Source organism: Mobula hypostoma, chromosome 16, assembly GCF_963921235.1.
Source record: "Mobula hypostoma chromosome 16, sMobHyp1.1, whole genome shotgun sequence".
Lineage (NCBI taxonomy): Eukaryota > Metazoa > Chordata > Chondrichthyes > Myliobatiformes > Myliobatidae > Mobula > Mobula hypostoma.
Genome location: NC_086112.1, coordinates 70,952,556 through 70,971,145, shown reverse-complemented (window position 1 = coordinate 70,971,145; position 18,590 = coordinate 70,952,556). Strand labels below are relative to the sequence as shown.

Sequence of the window (18,590 nt, the reverse complement as noted above, 5' to 3'; positions counted from 1 at the left end):
ATCAGTATTGAGAAGGCCATCACAGGCACTAACAAAGGGATGCATGAGTAATAGTACACAGTGAGAGACGCACAACTAGCAAAGTTAAAGTGAAAATAACGTGTCGATGGCCTTAGTTGAGAAAGTTGATGAATTTCATGGTGCTAATGAGGACTGGAAATAGAATCCCGAGAGGGTTAAGCTGTATTATAATGCAACAATGTGGATGAGGGAAAGAAAGTCTCCGCGGTTCTTAGCTTAATGGGTTCTAAAATGTACAGGCTTTTACACAACTTAGTAACTGCTAAAAAGCCAGCAAGCAAGATACTTGACAAAATTGTTGCAATTTTAAAAAAGCGCTTGAGCCCTAAACCATGAGGAATAGCTGAGAGATTTAGATTTCACAAAAGGAACCAGTCAAAAGATGAAAGCATTTCTGAATACATTGCAGAACTCTGCAAACTTTCCCAATACTGTGACTTTAGAGATGGACTTTCTGATGTACTAAGGGACATGCATAGTCAAAGCACTCAAAAGAGACTACTGTCAGAAAGAGACCTAACCTTAGAACAAGCATTGAATATTGCAATATCATTACAGACAGCAGAAAAGGATGTGTCAGAACTACAGAAAAAGAGCTCAAAAATGTAAAATGCATAAAATGTCCCTTAATGGTGCAAAAAGCCAACAATGTTATCGATGTGGAAAATCCTCCCATGATTCAGATGACTGGCGTTCAAAGAAAATGCTTGCAGAAAGTGTCACAGACAAGATCACTTGAGATCTTGTGCAAGTCAGAGAGAAAGCACAACTAAAGAGAAAAACAGAGTGAAATGTTTCAAACACAAAATGAAACCAATGCACAAAGAGACTGAGTGTGAAACTGAGTCAGACAACACAGAACCTGACAAAAGCGAGCTGTCATGCCTAGAACTGCATAGTATTACTGAAACAGATTGCAAAATCATCTGGATCACAATAGATGTGTCTGGTGTAAACCTGAAAGTGGAGCTGGATACAAGGCCAGCTTAGTCTGTCATTTCAGACTGACTACAACAGAGTGTTTTCTAAGCTATCATAAGAAAAGTTCTCTGATGCTAAGGACCTACACAGGTGAAAAAGTGTCTCCCAAAAGCAAACTAAATGTGATGAATAGAGGCAGAACACAGCAAAGAGCTTTGTGTTGAAAAGTGGAGGGCCAGCACTTTTTGGACGTAAGTGGTTGAGAAAAGTCCAACTAGACTGGCATATAATCAAAGCTCTCAATGTGTCATCAATAGGAAACTGTAGCCCAAATGGTAGCTCTAACCAGAAACTGTCACAGCTGCTTAGTGCTAATGAGAAAGTGCTTGAGAAGGGGATTGGTAAACTCAAAGGTACGAAGGCCAGAATTGAACTGGATGAAGCAGCAACACCAAGATTTCATAAAGCACATCCAGTGCCTTATGCACTACATCCTAAAGTGGATGCTGAACTTCAGAGCTTGGAGGCGTCTGGCATTCTCTCCAAGGTTGAGTGGAGTAATTGGGCCATGCCCATTGGCCCATTGATGAAGAAAGGCAAGGTCGGAGCGACTTGAATATGTGGAGACTTCAAAGTGAGATTCAACCCTCTGCTACCACAAATGGAAGACATTTTTGCATCTTTGGCAGGTGGCGAAAGGTTTTCAGAGATTGACTTGTCACAAGACTAATTGCAAATGGAGATTGAGGAGTCACACAGGGAGTTCCTCACAATCAACACTCATAAAAGACTGTTCCAGTATAATCATCTCATCTTCGGCATTGCATCAGCTCCAGCAATTTGGCAAAGAATGGACCAAGTGCTCCAAGAAATCCCAGGAACACATTGTTACTTTGATGACATTATTGTGACTGGCAAGAGTAACAAAGAGCACTTCCAGAACCTTGGTAAAGTGCTTACCAGACTGAGTGAGTATGGATTGTGCACAAAGAGAGAGAAATATGAGTTTTTCAACAATCTCATATTGTGGACTTGTCATTGACAAGCATGGCTTACATAAGTCACATGAGAAGATCTGAGCAGTGCTGAAGGCACCCAAACTGGAAAGCGTGTCACAACTCAGGTCATACTTGGGCCTTGTAAACTACTACTGCTGGTTTCTCCCAAATCTTGCTACAGGGTTGCACCCATTGCAGACAAGAGCAAAGAGGGAATGGTCAGAAAGATATGAAAAAGGAAACAAAAGGATTAATAACATCAGATAAACTGCGCACCCATTATGACCCATCTCTGCCCATCAGACAGGGGTGTGGTGTGTCCCCTTATGACATTGGTGCCATTTTGTCACACACTATGAAAGATGGATCTGAACGTGTGATTGCATTTGCTTTAAGATCACTGACAAGTGCAGAATGCAACTATGCACAGAACAACTGAGAGGCCCTTAGTCTAGTATGGGGAATAAAGAAGTTCCACAACTACCTCTACGGATAAAAGTTTACTCTAGTGACAGACCACCAGCCATTTTCAATCCCAGGAAGGGAATCCCAGTGATGATTGCTACCCGGTTGCAATGTTGGGCACCTTTCCGAGGAGCCCACTCTTATGACAGAGAGTTCAAGGGCACTAAACAACACATCAATGCTGATGGCTTGGCTTGGCTTGGCTTGTCTTCCACTGTTGGCAACTGAAGAAGAAAAGTCTTCATTCTGTGACCCAGCAAAGGTGTCTGCACAGCATTATACATAGAAAAAAAACCACAGAAAAACTACAGCACAGAAACAGGCCTTTTGGCCCTTGCTGTGCCGAACCATTTTCTGCCTAGTCCCACTGACCTGCACACGGACCATATCCCTCCATACACCTCCCATCCATGTATCTGTCCAATTTATTCTTAAATGTTAAAAAAGAACCCGCATTTACCACCTTGTCTGGCAGCTCATTCCATACTCCCATCACACTCTGTGTGAAGAAGCCCCCCCAATGTTCCCTTTAAACTTTTCCCCCCTCACCCTTAACTCATGTCCTTTGGTTTTTTCCTCCCCTTGCCTCAGTGGAAAAAGCCTGCTTGCATTCACTCTATCTATACCCATCATAATTTTATATACCTCTATCAAATCTCCCCTCATTCTTCTACGCTCCAGGGAATGAAGTCCTAACCTATTCAACCTTTCCCTGTAACTGAGTTTCTCAAGTCCCGGCACCATCCTTGTAAACCTTCTCTGCACTCTTTCAACCTTATTTATATCCTTCCTGTAATTTGGTGACCAAAACTGAACACAATACTCCAGATTCGGCCTCACCAATGCCTTATACAACCTCATCATAACATTCCAGCTCTTATACTCAATACTTTGATTAATAAAGGCCAATGTACCAAAAGCTCTCTTTATGACCCTATCTACCTGTGACGCCACTTTTAGGGAATTTTGTATCTGTATTCCCAGATCCCTCTGTTCTACTGCACTCCTCAGTGTCTTACCATTAACCCTGTATGTTCTACCTTGGTTTGTCCTTCCAACGTGCAATACCTCACACCTGTCAGTATTAAGCTCCATCTGCCATTTTTCAGCCCATTTTTCCAGCTGGTCCAAGTCCCTCTGCAGGCTTTGAAAACCTTCCTCACTGTCTACTACACCTCCAATCTTTGTATCATCAGCAAATTTGCTGATCCAATTTACCACATTATCATCCAGATCATTGGTATAGATGACAAATAACAATGGACCCAGCACTGATCCCTGTGGCACACCACTAGTCACAGGCCTCCACTCAGAGAAGCAATTCTCTACTACCGCTCTTTGGCTTTTTCCATTGAGCCAATGTCTAATCCAATTTACCACCTCTCCATGTATACCTAGCGACTGAATTTTCCTAACTAACCTCCTATGCAGGACCTTGTCAAAGGCCTTACTGAAGTCCATGTAGACAATAACCTCTGCCTTCCCTTCATCCACTTTCCTGGTAACCTCCTCGAAAAACTCCAATAGATTGGTCAAGCATGACCTACCACGCACAAAGCCATGTTGACTCTCCTCAATAAGTCCCTGTCTATCCAAATGCTTGTAGATTCTGTCTCTTAGTACTCCCTCCAATAACTTACCTACTACCGACGTTAAATTTACCGGCCTATAATTTCCCGGATTACTTTTGGATACTTTTTTGAACAACAGAACAACATGAGCCACTCTCCAATCCTCCAGCACCTCACCTGTAGACAGCGACACTTTAAATTGGTGGACCAGTTGCTGGATTTTGCTGGTAACAAATTCTGAAACTCAAAGAGAAACAAGGAATGACCTAATATTGTCAAAAGTTTATGACATCACCATGCAAGGATGGCCAGCTCATGGTAATCCTACGTTTCCAGAGTTCTCAGTGAGACGAGAACGCTGATGTGTGGATCTCGTTTTGTGATTCCTTCTAAACTGCACACCAGAGTGTTAGAGAATCTGCATGAAGATCACCTGGGTACAGTTGAGATGAAGAGTCTCACCCAGAACTACGTGTGGTGGCCGTGAATAGATAGACGGATTGAAGACTTAACCAAAAGCTGTTTGGGATGCCACAAAGTTCAAAATGCACCCCCACAGGCACTGTTACACTCACGGGAACGGTCCTCTTCACCATGGCAAAGAGTGTACATTGACTTTGCTGGGCCATTCATGGACTCCATGTTTCTGATTGCTGTGGATGCTCATTTAAAGTGGCCTTAAGTCATACCAGTAAAGTCAACCACATCGGAGAAGACTATTTCCACACTGAGGACTACCTTCTCTGGAAATGGCTTTCTCGAACAAATAGTGAGTGACAACAGACCACAATACACGTCAGCAGAGTTCAGACTATTCATGAAGAAAAATGGAATCAAACATTTCAAGTCAGCTTCTCACCACCCAGCAACAAATAGGTTAGTTGAAAAGTTTGTCCAAACCTTTAAGGAGTCCAATAAAACTATGGACAAGAAGGACATTTCTCTACAGGACTAAGTGAACAACTTCCTTTTTGTGTATCAGAACTCTGTTCATGTGACCTACAGTGCTGTTCATGAGCAGAATCTGAGATCTCACATAGACCACCTGAAGCCAGATCTCAGAGGGAAGTGCAAAATAAGCAGTTCAGCCAGTTGCCAGATAAATCGGCAAGGAACTTTAAGACTGGATAGGAAGTCCTGGCATGTGATTACCGAGAAGACAAGTGGACACCCGGTAGGATAGCTGCAAAAACCGGACCACTGATGTTGTAGATCATACATGGGGACGTCATGTGGACCAGATACTGGATGCTCAGATGAAGAACACACCGGAATTGACTGCATCCAAAAAGATGGACACATTGTAGCCACCGGCCTTATCTCCCAGTGATGATCGTGACACCAACAGCAACTTGACACTTGCAACAGAGAAAATTGTCTTTGACAAGACACCTGCCAAACCTGATGCCACTCCACATGTTGCTATCCTGAAAGAAACAAAGAGCTTCCTCAAAGACTGAATTTTTAGTATAGTGCAAGTTATTATGGACTGTTATTGTGAAAGCATGTTAATTTGAATATGGTTTGTTAAAGGGAAATTGAATATTTTGTTACATTACTCTAAAGGAGGAGGAAGTATAATGTATGGACCTATTTAGTGCAGTGACTCCCCTTAGCACTACTTATTGACTGATAACTTACCTATGTACTTTTTTGTTCTCTCTCTTCAAAGTGAATCTTATCAGCCAATCTCACATCTGCTTGTGTACTTTTATTTAGTTGATATGTAGTTATACAGACACAACATTGATGATGTTGAGATCTGGGCCCTGTTGCAAAACTCTTTGTTCTTCTTTTTGCTGAAGATATTTCTTTACAACCTTGACCATATGTTTGGGGTCATTGTCCTGCTACAGAATAAAGTTGGAACTTATCAGACTGATGGTATTACTTGCTGCATGAGAATCTACTTGTACTTCTCAGCATTGAGAATTCTATTAATTCTGACTAAATCACCAACTCCATTTGCAGAAATGCTGTTCCAAATCTGCAGGAAACCTCCAACAGGTTCATTATTGGCTGCAGACACACATCCATGTAGCACACTCCAGCTCTTCTATGAACAAACTACCTCGTGTTTAAGCCAAAAATTTCAAATTTTGAATCGTGAGTTTAGAGCACTTGCTGCCATTTTCCAGCACCTAGTATTTTAGTGCGTTGGTAAGTCTCTTGGCTTTGTTTCTACTCTCAGGAATGGCTTTTTGGTAGCAACTCTTCCATGAAGACCACTTCTGACAAGACTTCTCTGGAATGCACAGGGATGTGCCTGGGTTCCAGTGGTTTCTGTGACTTCAGAGTTGATAGCTGAGCTGGACTTCTTTCAATTTAGATGGGATGTTATTTTGATGTATCTCTCATCTGCTGCACTCAGTTTCCATGGCTGACAACTGCATTTCTGGTCCATTTCTTTGTGTTTTTTCAGAAGATTGTGGACAGCACACGTTGAAGTTCCTGTCTGCCGCGAAATTTCTGTTGGGGAGAGACCTTGCTGATGCAGGATGACTACCTTGTGTCTTGTTGCTATGCTCACTCTTGTCTTGGTGTAAGAATTGATGATTTGAAGGTTAAGCTGACACATCTGCTTTTTGCTTGGTTGCCCTTCACCCAGTTTGATTCCTTCTACACCCATTTCTGTTTCAATTAATCAGTTTAGTTCATTCAAATCATTATGTCATTGATCATTAGCACCTGTTTGTTGTCTTTGTTTAATCATGCACTGGGCTGGATACCTACAAAGTAATCAAGTTTTTATTTGAAAAATTACTATGTTACTTTCTTTAACAAAATATAAAAAATTTCTCTAACATTTAATTTTTTGGAAAATGAATGTTGGAAAATCTGAAATCTGCTCTTTTCTCCTAACACGGTAAAGCAGATGACAAAAAAAGTCAAAAACAAAATATGTTAAAAAGTCCAGGGTACGTAAGACTTTTACACAGTACTGTATATATTTTAGTGGAGATAAACTGCTGAATATCTGCTTCATTCAAATATATGGTATTTAAGTATTTCTTTCAAATAAATAGATGGCACAATGTCACAGCAAATAGAATTGCTGCTTTGTAGCCCAATGGCCTCTGTTCAATCCGGATCTATGCTGTTGTCAGTGTGGGGTTTGTATCTTCTCCCTGTGACTGTGCGCGATTCCCCTGCTCCTGTTTATTCCTGTTTGCCAAAAGTGTACAGATTGTTGGGTTAATTGGCTACTAAAAATTGTCCCAGTGATTATTGTGAGGTGAACATGGGGAAAATAAAGTAGGATTAGAGTAAGTGAATACTTGTCAGTTAGCATGAACTCAGGTGGGCAAGGTCCTGTTTCCATGCTAAGTGATTCTATAATAACTTGACTTAGTTGTTGAATTTTTAAAATTGGAGTGATGTTTTAGATCTACCTTTATTGGGTTGAATCACTGCTAGAAATACTCAAAACAGTAAAACTCTGATAATTTCCTGTCCAAACATTTTGCAATCCTGATGGTTCAGCATCTGGCTCTCAAAGTAGTTTGTCGTGCTCCCTTTCCAAATATCTGCCCTAGTTTTAGCTAGTTCCATGAAAAACACTAAAACCAAGTGAATTAAAGATGTGTTCTAGCAACATCAAATAGTTCAGAATATTTTCTAATAGGCACCATCAAAAGTCCCAAGCAGACTGAATGATACTATGATGTTGTTGCAGCATTAATCATTATAAATTGTGTCAATTTCTGCATGCTTTGTGATAAAAACATGTTTTAATGTTCACCTTTGTTATTCTCTTCTTCCTTTTTTATTCCAGCAAATACTGGCCACTGTTTGTTCTGTTCTTTTACATTCTCTCTCCAATTCCATACTGCATAGCGACAAGAGTAGTTGATGACACTGATGCAACAAGCAGTGCATGTAAAGAACTTGCCATATTTCTCACTACAGGCATTGTCGTCTCAGCTTTCGGGCTGCCTATCATTTTTGCAAGAGCAACTCTGGTAAGTGTAATTGAGAATATTTCTGAATATTTTTATGTATATTGAAGACAGAATGATAACCATCACTTTTGCCACTGGTATTATCTCATAATAATATTGTATTGTATTAATAATATTATATCTCACAATAGTGCTGTATTTCTGAAGTTATTTTTGTAGTTGCTGTTTTTTTGGATCATGCTATGATTATTTTGTTTCCAGTCTTGCCCTGGTTAACAAAATTTTAGTGAAGCTACCATGTGATTTCCATTCTGAAGAACATTTCAGTTTTCTCAACTTTTTATTAATGTGTTGTATGCTTGATCCCCACCATTTTAGGTTTTTTAACATTCTATATGACTCAACTTTTTTTGATTCCTTTGCAGTTCTATTTGTTAACTCTCTCTTGTTTGCACCATGATGTGATGTTTAACATGTTCATGCTTCCCATTCAATTGGTATTTGACTTTCTTTCTTCGATGAACACTTTCTTGATTCATATAGTTTTGGAGCCTAACATTGGTGCTGTAGAATATGATATACGTTAGGGGCTCCCAATCTTTTTTTATGCCGTGGACCTTAATCATTAAGCAAGGTGTCAGCCGACCCCAGGTTGGGAACCCCTGATCTAGAGTGTTCCTTACAGCCTGAAGAGTAGAAGTAAGATGCATTCCTTGGACTGAGTTCAGAAGAAGAGGTGTATACAGAGCAGTGGAGAAATTCTGAGTACAGTATGCTATACTATTTTCAACCAAATCATCTGAAATAGTGTTGTTGGGAAATAACTTGGAATGTGGTGCATGTTTGTAGTATTTAGCACAAAAGAAAATCACTGCATTGAAGGTTCTGAAAAAATATTTGAGCTAGCATGTTAGGCAGCAATGGGTGGAATGAAACAAATTTTCTGAAGATTATGCTTAATTCATCATTAAATCAATACCAGAAAATACAGATCTTCAGGCCTTTTATGAGTGCAGTTTGTGGAATGTGCATACTGACCCTAAGTCTTTGTACTTGCTCCAATAAATTATGAAACATTGTAAACAAAACATAGATAAGAAATCTTATACAGATATAAGAAACTGCAAAATTTTCAAAGTGAGTTTGTAAACTTTCCCTTTTTAAACATTATGAAAAGGAAATGGAGATTAGTGTCAAGTAGCCAATTCAAGGGCTTGCGGATAAAGACAAATATATGCCTGCAGATCAGAATGAGATGACATGAAATAACATACTATGAAGTTATTTTTAAATTACTGTTTTAAAATAATTGCATCCATTGTTATCCAGGAGAAGAACTTATTTCAGGGTTTTTAAAATTTTGCTTATTTCAATGTTCATTCAGATGTGAATAGCAAAATCACACATTTTCTGAAATGCATAAAAATCAGAGAGGGACATTTAAATTAATAATTCAGCAACACCAATGTCAATGGTGAGAGGCAATAATTTGATTACTTGCTTAACTGTCACACTTGCGTGCTTGTTAATCAATCTGTTCATCATAATGTTCAAGAACTTCCATAGTAGGAACCTTTGTGCCAAAGAAAATACAAACTATGCAGTGACTGGATGCCAGAAATGGAAGATTAACTTCCCGCAAGCACTGCACTTTGCAACGTCTCCTGCTTATTGATGTCAACAACTGTTAGGAGCATCACAGTTGACATCTAGAGAGATGAATTGGCACTGAGCACCAGCTTTCTCAAGCTCCCTATCACCTACTACCCCATTTGCCTCTGCATGCAGCACATAATTCTCCAGAACTTCTGCCATCTCCAGTGGGATCCCACCACCAAACACATCTTTCCACAGGGATGGCTCTCTCTGAGACTCCCTTTTCCACTCGTCCCTCCCCACTGATCTCCCTCTGGACATTTATCCTTGCAAGTGGATCAAGTGCTACACCTGCCCCTACACCTCTTCCCTCATTACCATTCAGGGCCCCAAACTGTCCTTCCAGGTGAGGCAACACTTCATCTGTGAGTCTGTTGGGATCATTTACTGTGTTCAGTGCACTAGTATGACCTCCTGTATGTCGGTGAGACCCGACAGAGATTGGGAGACGGCTTTGCCGAGTACCTACATTCCATCTACCAGAAAAAGCGGGATCCCGGTAGCCACCCATTTCAATTCTACTTCCCATTCCCATTCTGATGTGTCAGTCCATGGCCTGCTGTACTGCCACGATGAGGCCACACAGTTGGAGGAGCAACTCTTTATATTCTGTCTGGGTAGTCTCCAACCTGATGGCATGAACATCAATTTCTCGAACTCTGATCATTGCCCCCCACCCTCCTCGCTTCACCATTTCCCCATTCCTGTTTCCCTCTCTCACTTTATCTCCTTCCCTGTCCATTACCTCCCTCTGGTGCTCTTCCACCTTCCCTTTCTTCCATTGTCTTCTGTCCTTTCCCTTCAGATTCCCCCTTCTCCAGCCTTTTATCTCTTTCACCAATCAACTCCCCAGCTCTTTTCTTCATCCCTTTTCCCCTTTCCTGGTTTCACCTATCACCTATCACCTACCACCTTTTTCCTGCCCTCCTCCCACTTTTTTACTCGGATTTCTCCTCTTCTATTCCAGTCCTGATGAAGAGTCTCAGCCCAAAACATCGATTATTTACTCTTTTCAATAGATGCTGCCTGGTCTGTTGAGTTCCTCCACCATTTTGTGTGTGATGTTTGATTTTCCTTTGTCCTGTCTTGTGCTTCATAGCAATGACAACAGAACTGCCATTCATAGTCCTGAGAAACCTCTTTGTTGGATGTGGGTATGACTCTAGAGTTTCCAGTTGGCTGTCACAAACAAATTGAATTCAGAAGTTCTGGGGCATGGTGTTCCCTAGTCCAGTCATCAGTTTTGATCCGAAGATGTCACCAAATAGTCAGTTTGAAAGATTCTGTTGTAGCAAGCCAGAAGGTAAGAAGTTTCAATATTTTGTTTAATTCATTGAAGTATAACAGGGAAAAACAAAGCTGGGAAGATGCAAATGAATATGAGCAGAAAGTGATATGAAGATATAAATTAGGATCGGGAATAGACCACCCAGACTCTTGGGGCTATTCCACAATTCAAAACATAATTGCATTCAAATTCCACCATATCTTCACTGTTCCCGTTCTTTCCAATCTTCTTCATACTCATCCCACTGAGAAAAATACTTGTCTCCATTTCTGGCATCATGATGAAATTGCTTCATCATTGACAGTTTTGTCCTCGACTGCCTGGTCTCTTTGATTTGATAGTGCTTCTATAAAGTATTACTAACTTAAGGGCAATGCATGAATGCAAGTTCTCATTGATTGGTTTTTTGAAGAAATGGACACTTAAGCAGCTAGTGGTGCAATTTCGTAACTTTTGAAGTATATTGATATAAATATATTATTTCATACTTTTTTATTTCTAGTAGTGAGGATAGTATTTTGTTTACATGTGATAGAAAAGGTTTTTGACTTCAGTGATTTTGCAGAGACTTCTTCAAAAACTTCTATAGGAAAATATTGTCTACTTCTAAACAGAGCAGTACCTTTGCTACTGTCTAGATCCTGATTGGAATGAGTGGAGCTTGAAGTCCCACTTCAGAGTTCTCATTGTGCATTTCTCTAACAATTTCTAGGCAAGTATTTTTGTACCAGGTACTTTTAGAATGCTCTTAAATCTTCACACTGCTTATATGGTCTTCTTCAAGTTAGCTTTATTTAAAGTTAGGTTTCCCTCACCTCCAATAACAAAAATGACTGAGTAGAAAGAAAATGAAAATTAGAAGGATAAAAGTGCCAGCATCTCTTTATTGGTATGGTTCCATTTCTCATCTGCATGTTAGTCCTGAACCTAACCTCACTGAATTCCATGTGTACACAAATGACAGTCAGGTTAACCACCTCCAACTTTTTCAACCTTCTGTTGCGTTAAGCTGTTTACTTGTCCATTTTTGAATGAGCTTTCTATTTTGCCAATTAAATATTGTCAATACTGAAGCCATGGTCCTTTGTCATACAAGATATTTCTTAACTAATGAGACCAGCCCAACCCTTTCCTTGGCTACTGAGTCTGTACTGATCTTTTTAGATTAACTTTCTAACACCATATTTTCTTCATTATCAGTCTTCACCTCTAGATTATTTCCTGTCTATATTTCTCTTGCAGCTTATTTGTTGATTGAAACTCTCGGCCATTTGTTACCTCAACCTGTGAATTTTCTGACCCTGACCCAGTTGTCCTTCTATTGTCAGTAAAGTCCAGCTTATATAATAGTGTTTCTCATGTTTTAGCTCACTACTAACCTTATTCATCTATGTGTTTGCCTAACTATAGATTCTGACTTAAGGAGATTTCGGCTTTAAAATTTTCAAACTTGTGTTCAAATTGCCTGCAACCTTCTGACTTTTACAATGTACGATATTCATCTTAGAAGTTGAGATGTGGATTTTTCTGAAGGTGAGGAATGTAAGCCCGAGGTAATACTGGGAATGACCAGCAAAACACATTAGGGTATACTCCTAACTCCCCATGCCGGGTTTGGAGCATGGATACCAACATTTTTTTATTAGGATTGAAAACGTATCCTGATGAACAATGACCAAAAAGGGAGGTTAAGTTCCAGCTGCATTAATGTACGGTACTGCTAAAATTTGATAATGTAAATTTCATTATACAGGACTGGATCATCCTAGATCCAGCTTGTTGCCTGGCCGCACTACCTCTAGTGCCTTCTTGATAGCTCTAGTGTATTATAAATACAGGAGGTCAGCCAAGCTGACCCTCCTAACCTGTGAGTCATCCTCTGGACTGGAACTAAATCGTGACTAGCACATTTTACAAACTGCTCAGATAATAAATAATTCTAAAATAATACTTTAAAGGACTAGATATTAATTCAAACAAGATGAAGTTAGTAGTAAGTGTACGAATTACTTGCATTTATCTTTTTACTCAGGGTTATCAACTTTACTGAAGTGATCAGTGATCCCAAGTACAAAGCCGGGGCTACATGCAGTACATTCACTGTCTGAACTCTAGCTTGCTTCTACTTCGCCATTTCACACACAGATGTAATCACTGTACTTCAGTAGTACTCACAGTCTAACGTACCGAATTATTATTACTTTATTGTCGCCAAACAATTGATACTAGAGCGTACAATCATCACAGCGATATTTGATTCTGCACTTAATGCTCCCTGGAGTACAAATTGATAGTAAATATAATAAAAAATTAACTTATACATCATAAATAGAAAATAGAAAAGGGAAAGTAAGGTAGTGCAAAAAAAACCGAGAGGCAGGTCTGGATATTTGGAGGGTACAGCCCAGATCCGGGTCAGGATCCGTTCAGCAGTCTTATCACGGTTGGAAAGAAGCTATTCCCAAATCTGGCCGTAAGAGTCTTCAAGCTCCTGAGCCTTCTCCCGGAGGGAAGAGGGACGAAAGGTGTGTTGGCTGGGTGGGTCGTGTCCTTGATTATCCTGGCAGCACTGCTCCGACAGCGTGTGGTGTAAAGTGAGTCCAAGGACGGAAGATTGATTTGTGTGATGTGCTGGGCTGTGTTCACGATCTTCTGCAGCTTCTTCCGGTCTTGCACAGAACAACTTCCGTACCAGGTTGTGATGCTTTCTACAGTGCATCTATAAAAATTAGTGAGAGTTTTAGGGGACAGGCCAAATTTCTTTAGCTTTCTCAGGAAGTAAAGGCACTGGTGGGCCTTCTTGGCAATGGACTCTGCTTGGTTGGACCAAATCAGGTCATTTGCGATATTGACCCCGAGGAACTTAAAGCTTCTGACCTGTTTCACCTGCGCACCACCGATGTAGCTCTCCATCTGAAGTCAACAACCAATTCCTTTGTCTTGCTGACGTTGAGGGATAGGTTATTGTCTTTGCACCATGCCACCAGGTTCTTAATTTCCTCTCTGTACTCAAACTCATCATTACCCGAGATATGGCCTACAATTGTTGTGTCATCAGCAAACTTATATATTGAGTTCAATGGAAACTTGGCTACACAATCATGGGTGTACAGTGAGTACAGCAGGGGGCTGAGTGCACAGCCTTGTGGGGCACCAGTGCTCAGCCTGATTGTAGAGGAGAGCTTGTCCCCTATTTTTACAGCCTGGGTCCTGTCTGTGAGGAAGTTGAAGATCCAGCTGCAGATCTGAGTGCTAAGGCCCAGGTTCCGAAGCTTAGGAATCAGTTTATTTGGAATGATGGTATTAAAGGCAGAGCTGTAGTCAATGAAAATGAGCCTTACATATGCGTCTTTATTCTCCAGGTGTTCTAAGGAGGAATGTAGGGCCAGACAGATGGCATCTGCCGTTGACCTGTTGCTCCGGTAGGCGAATTGCAAAGCGTCGGGGTTGACCGGTAGGCTGTGGTTGATGTGTGCCATAACCAATCTCTCGAAGCACTTCATAGCGATTGATGTCAGAGCCATAGGTCGGTAGTCATTCAGGCATGCCACCTTGCTCTTCTTCGGCACCGGGATTATTGTTGCCTTCTTAAAACATGAGGGGATCTTAGACTGAATTCAATGTTCACAGTGCATCCTCCTCTCCATGGAGAAGCCAAACACAGATTTGGGTGATCACACGGTGAAGCATCTGCACCCAGTCTGCAGGTTTAACCTGATGCATGTCACTTTAATTCAATCTCTCTATGACTTCCTCCTATGCCATAGTGAAACACAACATACACTACAAAAACAACATTCTATTTTCTATATAGGAACTTCCTGGAATAATAATTGAATTTTCCAACTTCAGGTGACATGCTCTCAACAGTTCCCATTATCTTGCTTATGTTCAAAGTTCAAAATAAATTTATTATCAAAGTACATATATGTCACCATATACAATCCTGAGATTCATTTTTTTGAGGGCATACTCAATAAATCTATTATAGAATAATAACCATAAAAGAATCAGTGAAAGACTGCGCCTACTTATGTGTCCAACCAGTGTGCAAACGACAACAAACTGGGCAAATACAAGAAGAAAAGTCAACGAGACTTGGAAGAGCAAATCTTCAGAGAGATAGCAGACAACTGCAGGAAACATAAAGTTGTGGTGGTAGGGGATTTTAATTTTCCATACATTGATTGGGACTCCCATACTGTTAGGGGTCTAGATGGTTTAGAGTTTGTAAAATGTGTTCAGGAAAGTTTTCTAAATCAGTATATAGAGGGACCAACTAGAGGGGATGCAATATTGGATCTCCTGTTAGGAAACGAATTAGGGCAAGTGACGGAAGTCTGTGTAGGGGAGCACTTTGGTTCCAGTGATCATAACGCCATTAGTTTCAATTTGATCATGGATAAGGATAGATCTGGTCCTAGGGTTGAGGTTCTGAACTGGAAGAAGGCCAAATTTGAAGAAATGAGAAAGGATCTAAAAAGCGTGGATTGGGACAGGTTGTTCTCTAGCAAAGATGTGATTGGTAGGTGGGAAGCCTTCAAAGGGGAAATTTTGAGAGTGCAGAGTTTGTATGTTCCTGTCAGGATTAAAGGCAAATTGCAACTCTGATAAAGAAGAAGAGGGAGTTGTATGAAATGTATAGGAAACAGGGGGTAAATCAGGTGCTTGAGGAGTATAAAAAGTGCAAGAAAATACTTAAGAAAGAAATCAGGAGGGCAAAAAGAAGGCATGAGGTTGCCTTGGCAGTCAAAGTGAAGGATAATCCAAAGAGCTTTTACAAGTATATTAAGAGCAAAAGGATTGTAAGGGATAAAATTGGTCCTCTTGAAGATCAGAGTGGTTGGCTTTGTGAGGAACCAAAGGAAATGGGGGAGATCTTTTTTTTTTTTTTTAATCTTTTTATTGAGTAAGTATACAAAAAAGGTAAGCCATATAAACATTAATACAATGTTAAAGTATAATAAAATTCCAAAAGATAACAATACCAAAAAGAAAATACTACAAACAATGTAATTTAAGCATAAGAAACCAAGATAACATAATAGTATACTAGATTTTATATATATCAATGGAAAAAAAAGAAAAAAAAACCCCCAAAAAAAAACCACCGTGCAACTAACTAAAAGCAAAGCAAAGCAATGGGCTAACTTGAAACCAAACAGAGTTAAACTTAAAATCACGTCCTCAATCCCGACCTCCATTAAAACAGTGAAAAAAGAACAAGAAGGGTAAATATTACATTAAATGAAAATATCGAATAAAAGGTCCCCAAATCTGTTCAAATTTAAATGAAGAATCATAAAGGTTACTTCTAATTTTCTCCAGATTCAAACATAAAATCGTCTGAGAAAACCAAAAAAAGGTAGTTGGAGCATTAAGCTCTTTCCAATGTTGTAAAATACATCTTTTCGCCATCAAAGTAAGAAATGCAATCATTCTACGGGCTGAAGGGGAAAGATTACTAGAAATTTTAGGTAGTCCAAAGATAGCAGTAATAGGGTGAGGAGAGATATCTATATTTAATACCTTAGAAATAATATTGAAAATATCTCTCCAAAAAGTTTCCAAAGTAGGGCAAGACCAAAACATATGAGTTAAAGAGGCTATCTGCCCCGAACATCTATCACAGAAAGGATTAATATGCGTGTAAAAACGCGCTAACTTATCTTTGGACATATGTGCTCTATGAACCACTTTAAATTGAATTAGGGAATGTTTAGCACAAATAGAGGAAGTATTAACTAATTGTAAAATCTGCCCCCAATCATCCACAGAAATGGTAAGCCCCAATTCCTGTTCCCAATCTACCCTAATCTTATCAAATGGAGCTTTCCTAAGTTTCATAATAATATTATAAATCATAGCCGATGCACCTTTCTGACATGGATTAAGATTAATTATCGAATCTAAAATATATATAGGAGGAAGCATTGGAAAGGAAGAAAGTATAGTACTTAGGAAATTTCTAACTTGTAAATATCTAAAAAAATGTATTCTTGATAAGTTATATTTATTAGATAATTGTTCAAAAGACATAAGGGAACCATCTAAAAATAAATCCAAAAACCGTAAAATACCCTTAGTCTTCCAAGTTTGAAAAGCGCGATCCGTAAAAGAGGGAGGAAAAAATATGTTACCTAAAATAGGAATCGCTAACCCGAATTGATTAAGATCAAAAAATTTTCTGAATTGAAACCAAATACGCAAAGCATATTTAACGATCGGGTTAGAGACCTGCTTAAGGCGTTTCGAATCAAAGGGAAGAGATGAACCTAAAATAGAACCAAGTGTATAACCCTGAACAGATTGTAATTCCAATGCTACCCATTTAGGAATAGATAGTATGTCCCGGTCAAGTAACCAAAATTTCATATGTCGAATATTAATAGCCCAATAATAAAATCTAAAGTTAGGTAATGCTAAACCTCCATCTCTCTTAGCTTTCTGTAAATGTATTTTACCCAGTCTCGGATTCTTATTCTGCCAAATAAATGAAGAAATTTTAGAGTCGACTTTATCAAAAAAAGATTTAGGAACGAAAATTGGTAATGCCTGAAACACATATAAAAATTTTGGCAAAAAAAACATCTTAACTGCATTAATACGACCAATCAAAGTTAAATATAAGGGAAACCATTTAGATGAAAGTTGAGTAATATGGTCTATTAATGGTAAAAAGTTAGTCTTAAATAAATCTTTATGTTTACAAGTAATTTTAATCCCAAGATATGAAAGGTAATTATTAATCAATTTAAATGGAAATTTATAATATAAGGGAAGATGTTTATTAATCGGAAAAAGTTCACTCTTACTAAGATTTAATTTATAACCTGAGAAAAGACCAAATTGTGCTAATAACTCTAAAACAGCAGGAATAGATCTCTCAGGATTAGAAATATATAAAAGTAAATCATCAGCATAGAGTGATAATTTATGGGACTTTAATCCCCGAGTTATCCCAGTAATATTTGAAGATTCTCGAATAGCAATTGCAAGAGGTTCTAATGCAATATCAAATAATAGGGGACTAAGAGGACAGCCTTGTCGAGTACCACGAAAGAGAGGAAAAAAAGGTGAGTTTAAAGAGTTAGTACGAACCGAGGCTACAGGGGAGTGATATAACAGTTTAATCCAGGATATAAATTTCAAGCTAAAATTAAACATTTCAAGCACCTTAAATAAATAAGGCCATTCTACTCTATCAAAAGCTTTCTCGGCATCTAAAGAAATAACACACTCAGGAACATTTTGTGAGGGAGTATAAACGATATTTAACAATGTACGAATATTATAAAAAGAGTAACGACCTTTAATAAAACCCGTTTGGTCTTCCGAAATAATAGAAGGAAGTACTTTTTCTAGTCTATTTGCTAATAACTTAGAAAAAACTTTAGAATCAACATTTAATAAAGATATTGGTCTATAAGATGCACATTGAGCAGGGTCTTTATCCTTCTTTAGTATTAGAGAAATTGATGCTCTATTAAAAGATTCCGGAAGTTTACCAAGTTTCAAAGAAGCCTCAAAAACCTTATAGAGCCAAGGAATCAATAAAGAAGCAAAACATTTATAAAATTCAACGGTAAACCCATCAGGGCCAGGAGCTTTCCCCAGATTCATAGAAAAAATAACATTCTTAATCTCATCCATTGTAATGGAAGTATCTAATAAAGAAGACATATCCTGTGAAATCTGAGGGAAGTCTAACTTATCTAAAAAATCATTCATATATTTAGAATCTCGAGGAGACTCTGATTGATATAAA

General features: G+C 39.0%; 1 protein-coding gene across 1 annotated transcript in view; it reads left to right on the top strand.

The window, feature by feature from the left end:
• LOC134357481 (leptin receptor overlapping transcript-like 1) overlaps window positions 1–18,590 on the top strand; it is a 76,805-nt gene that overhangs the window by 43,917 nt on the left and 14,298 nt on the right. The window contains exon 3 of the mRNA XM_063069101.1: window positions 7,752–7,938. Coding sequence (XP_062925171.1) covers window positions 7,752–7,938 — 187 coding nt within the window. The remainder of the gene's footprint in view (window positions 1–7,751; window positions 7,939–18,590) is intronic.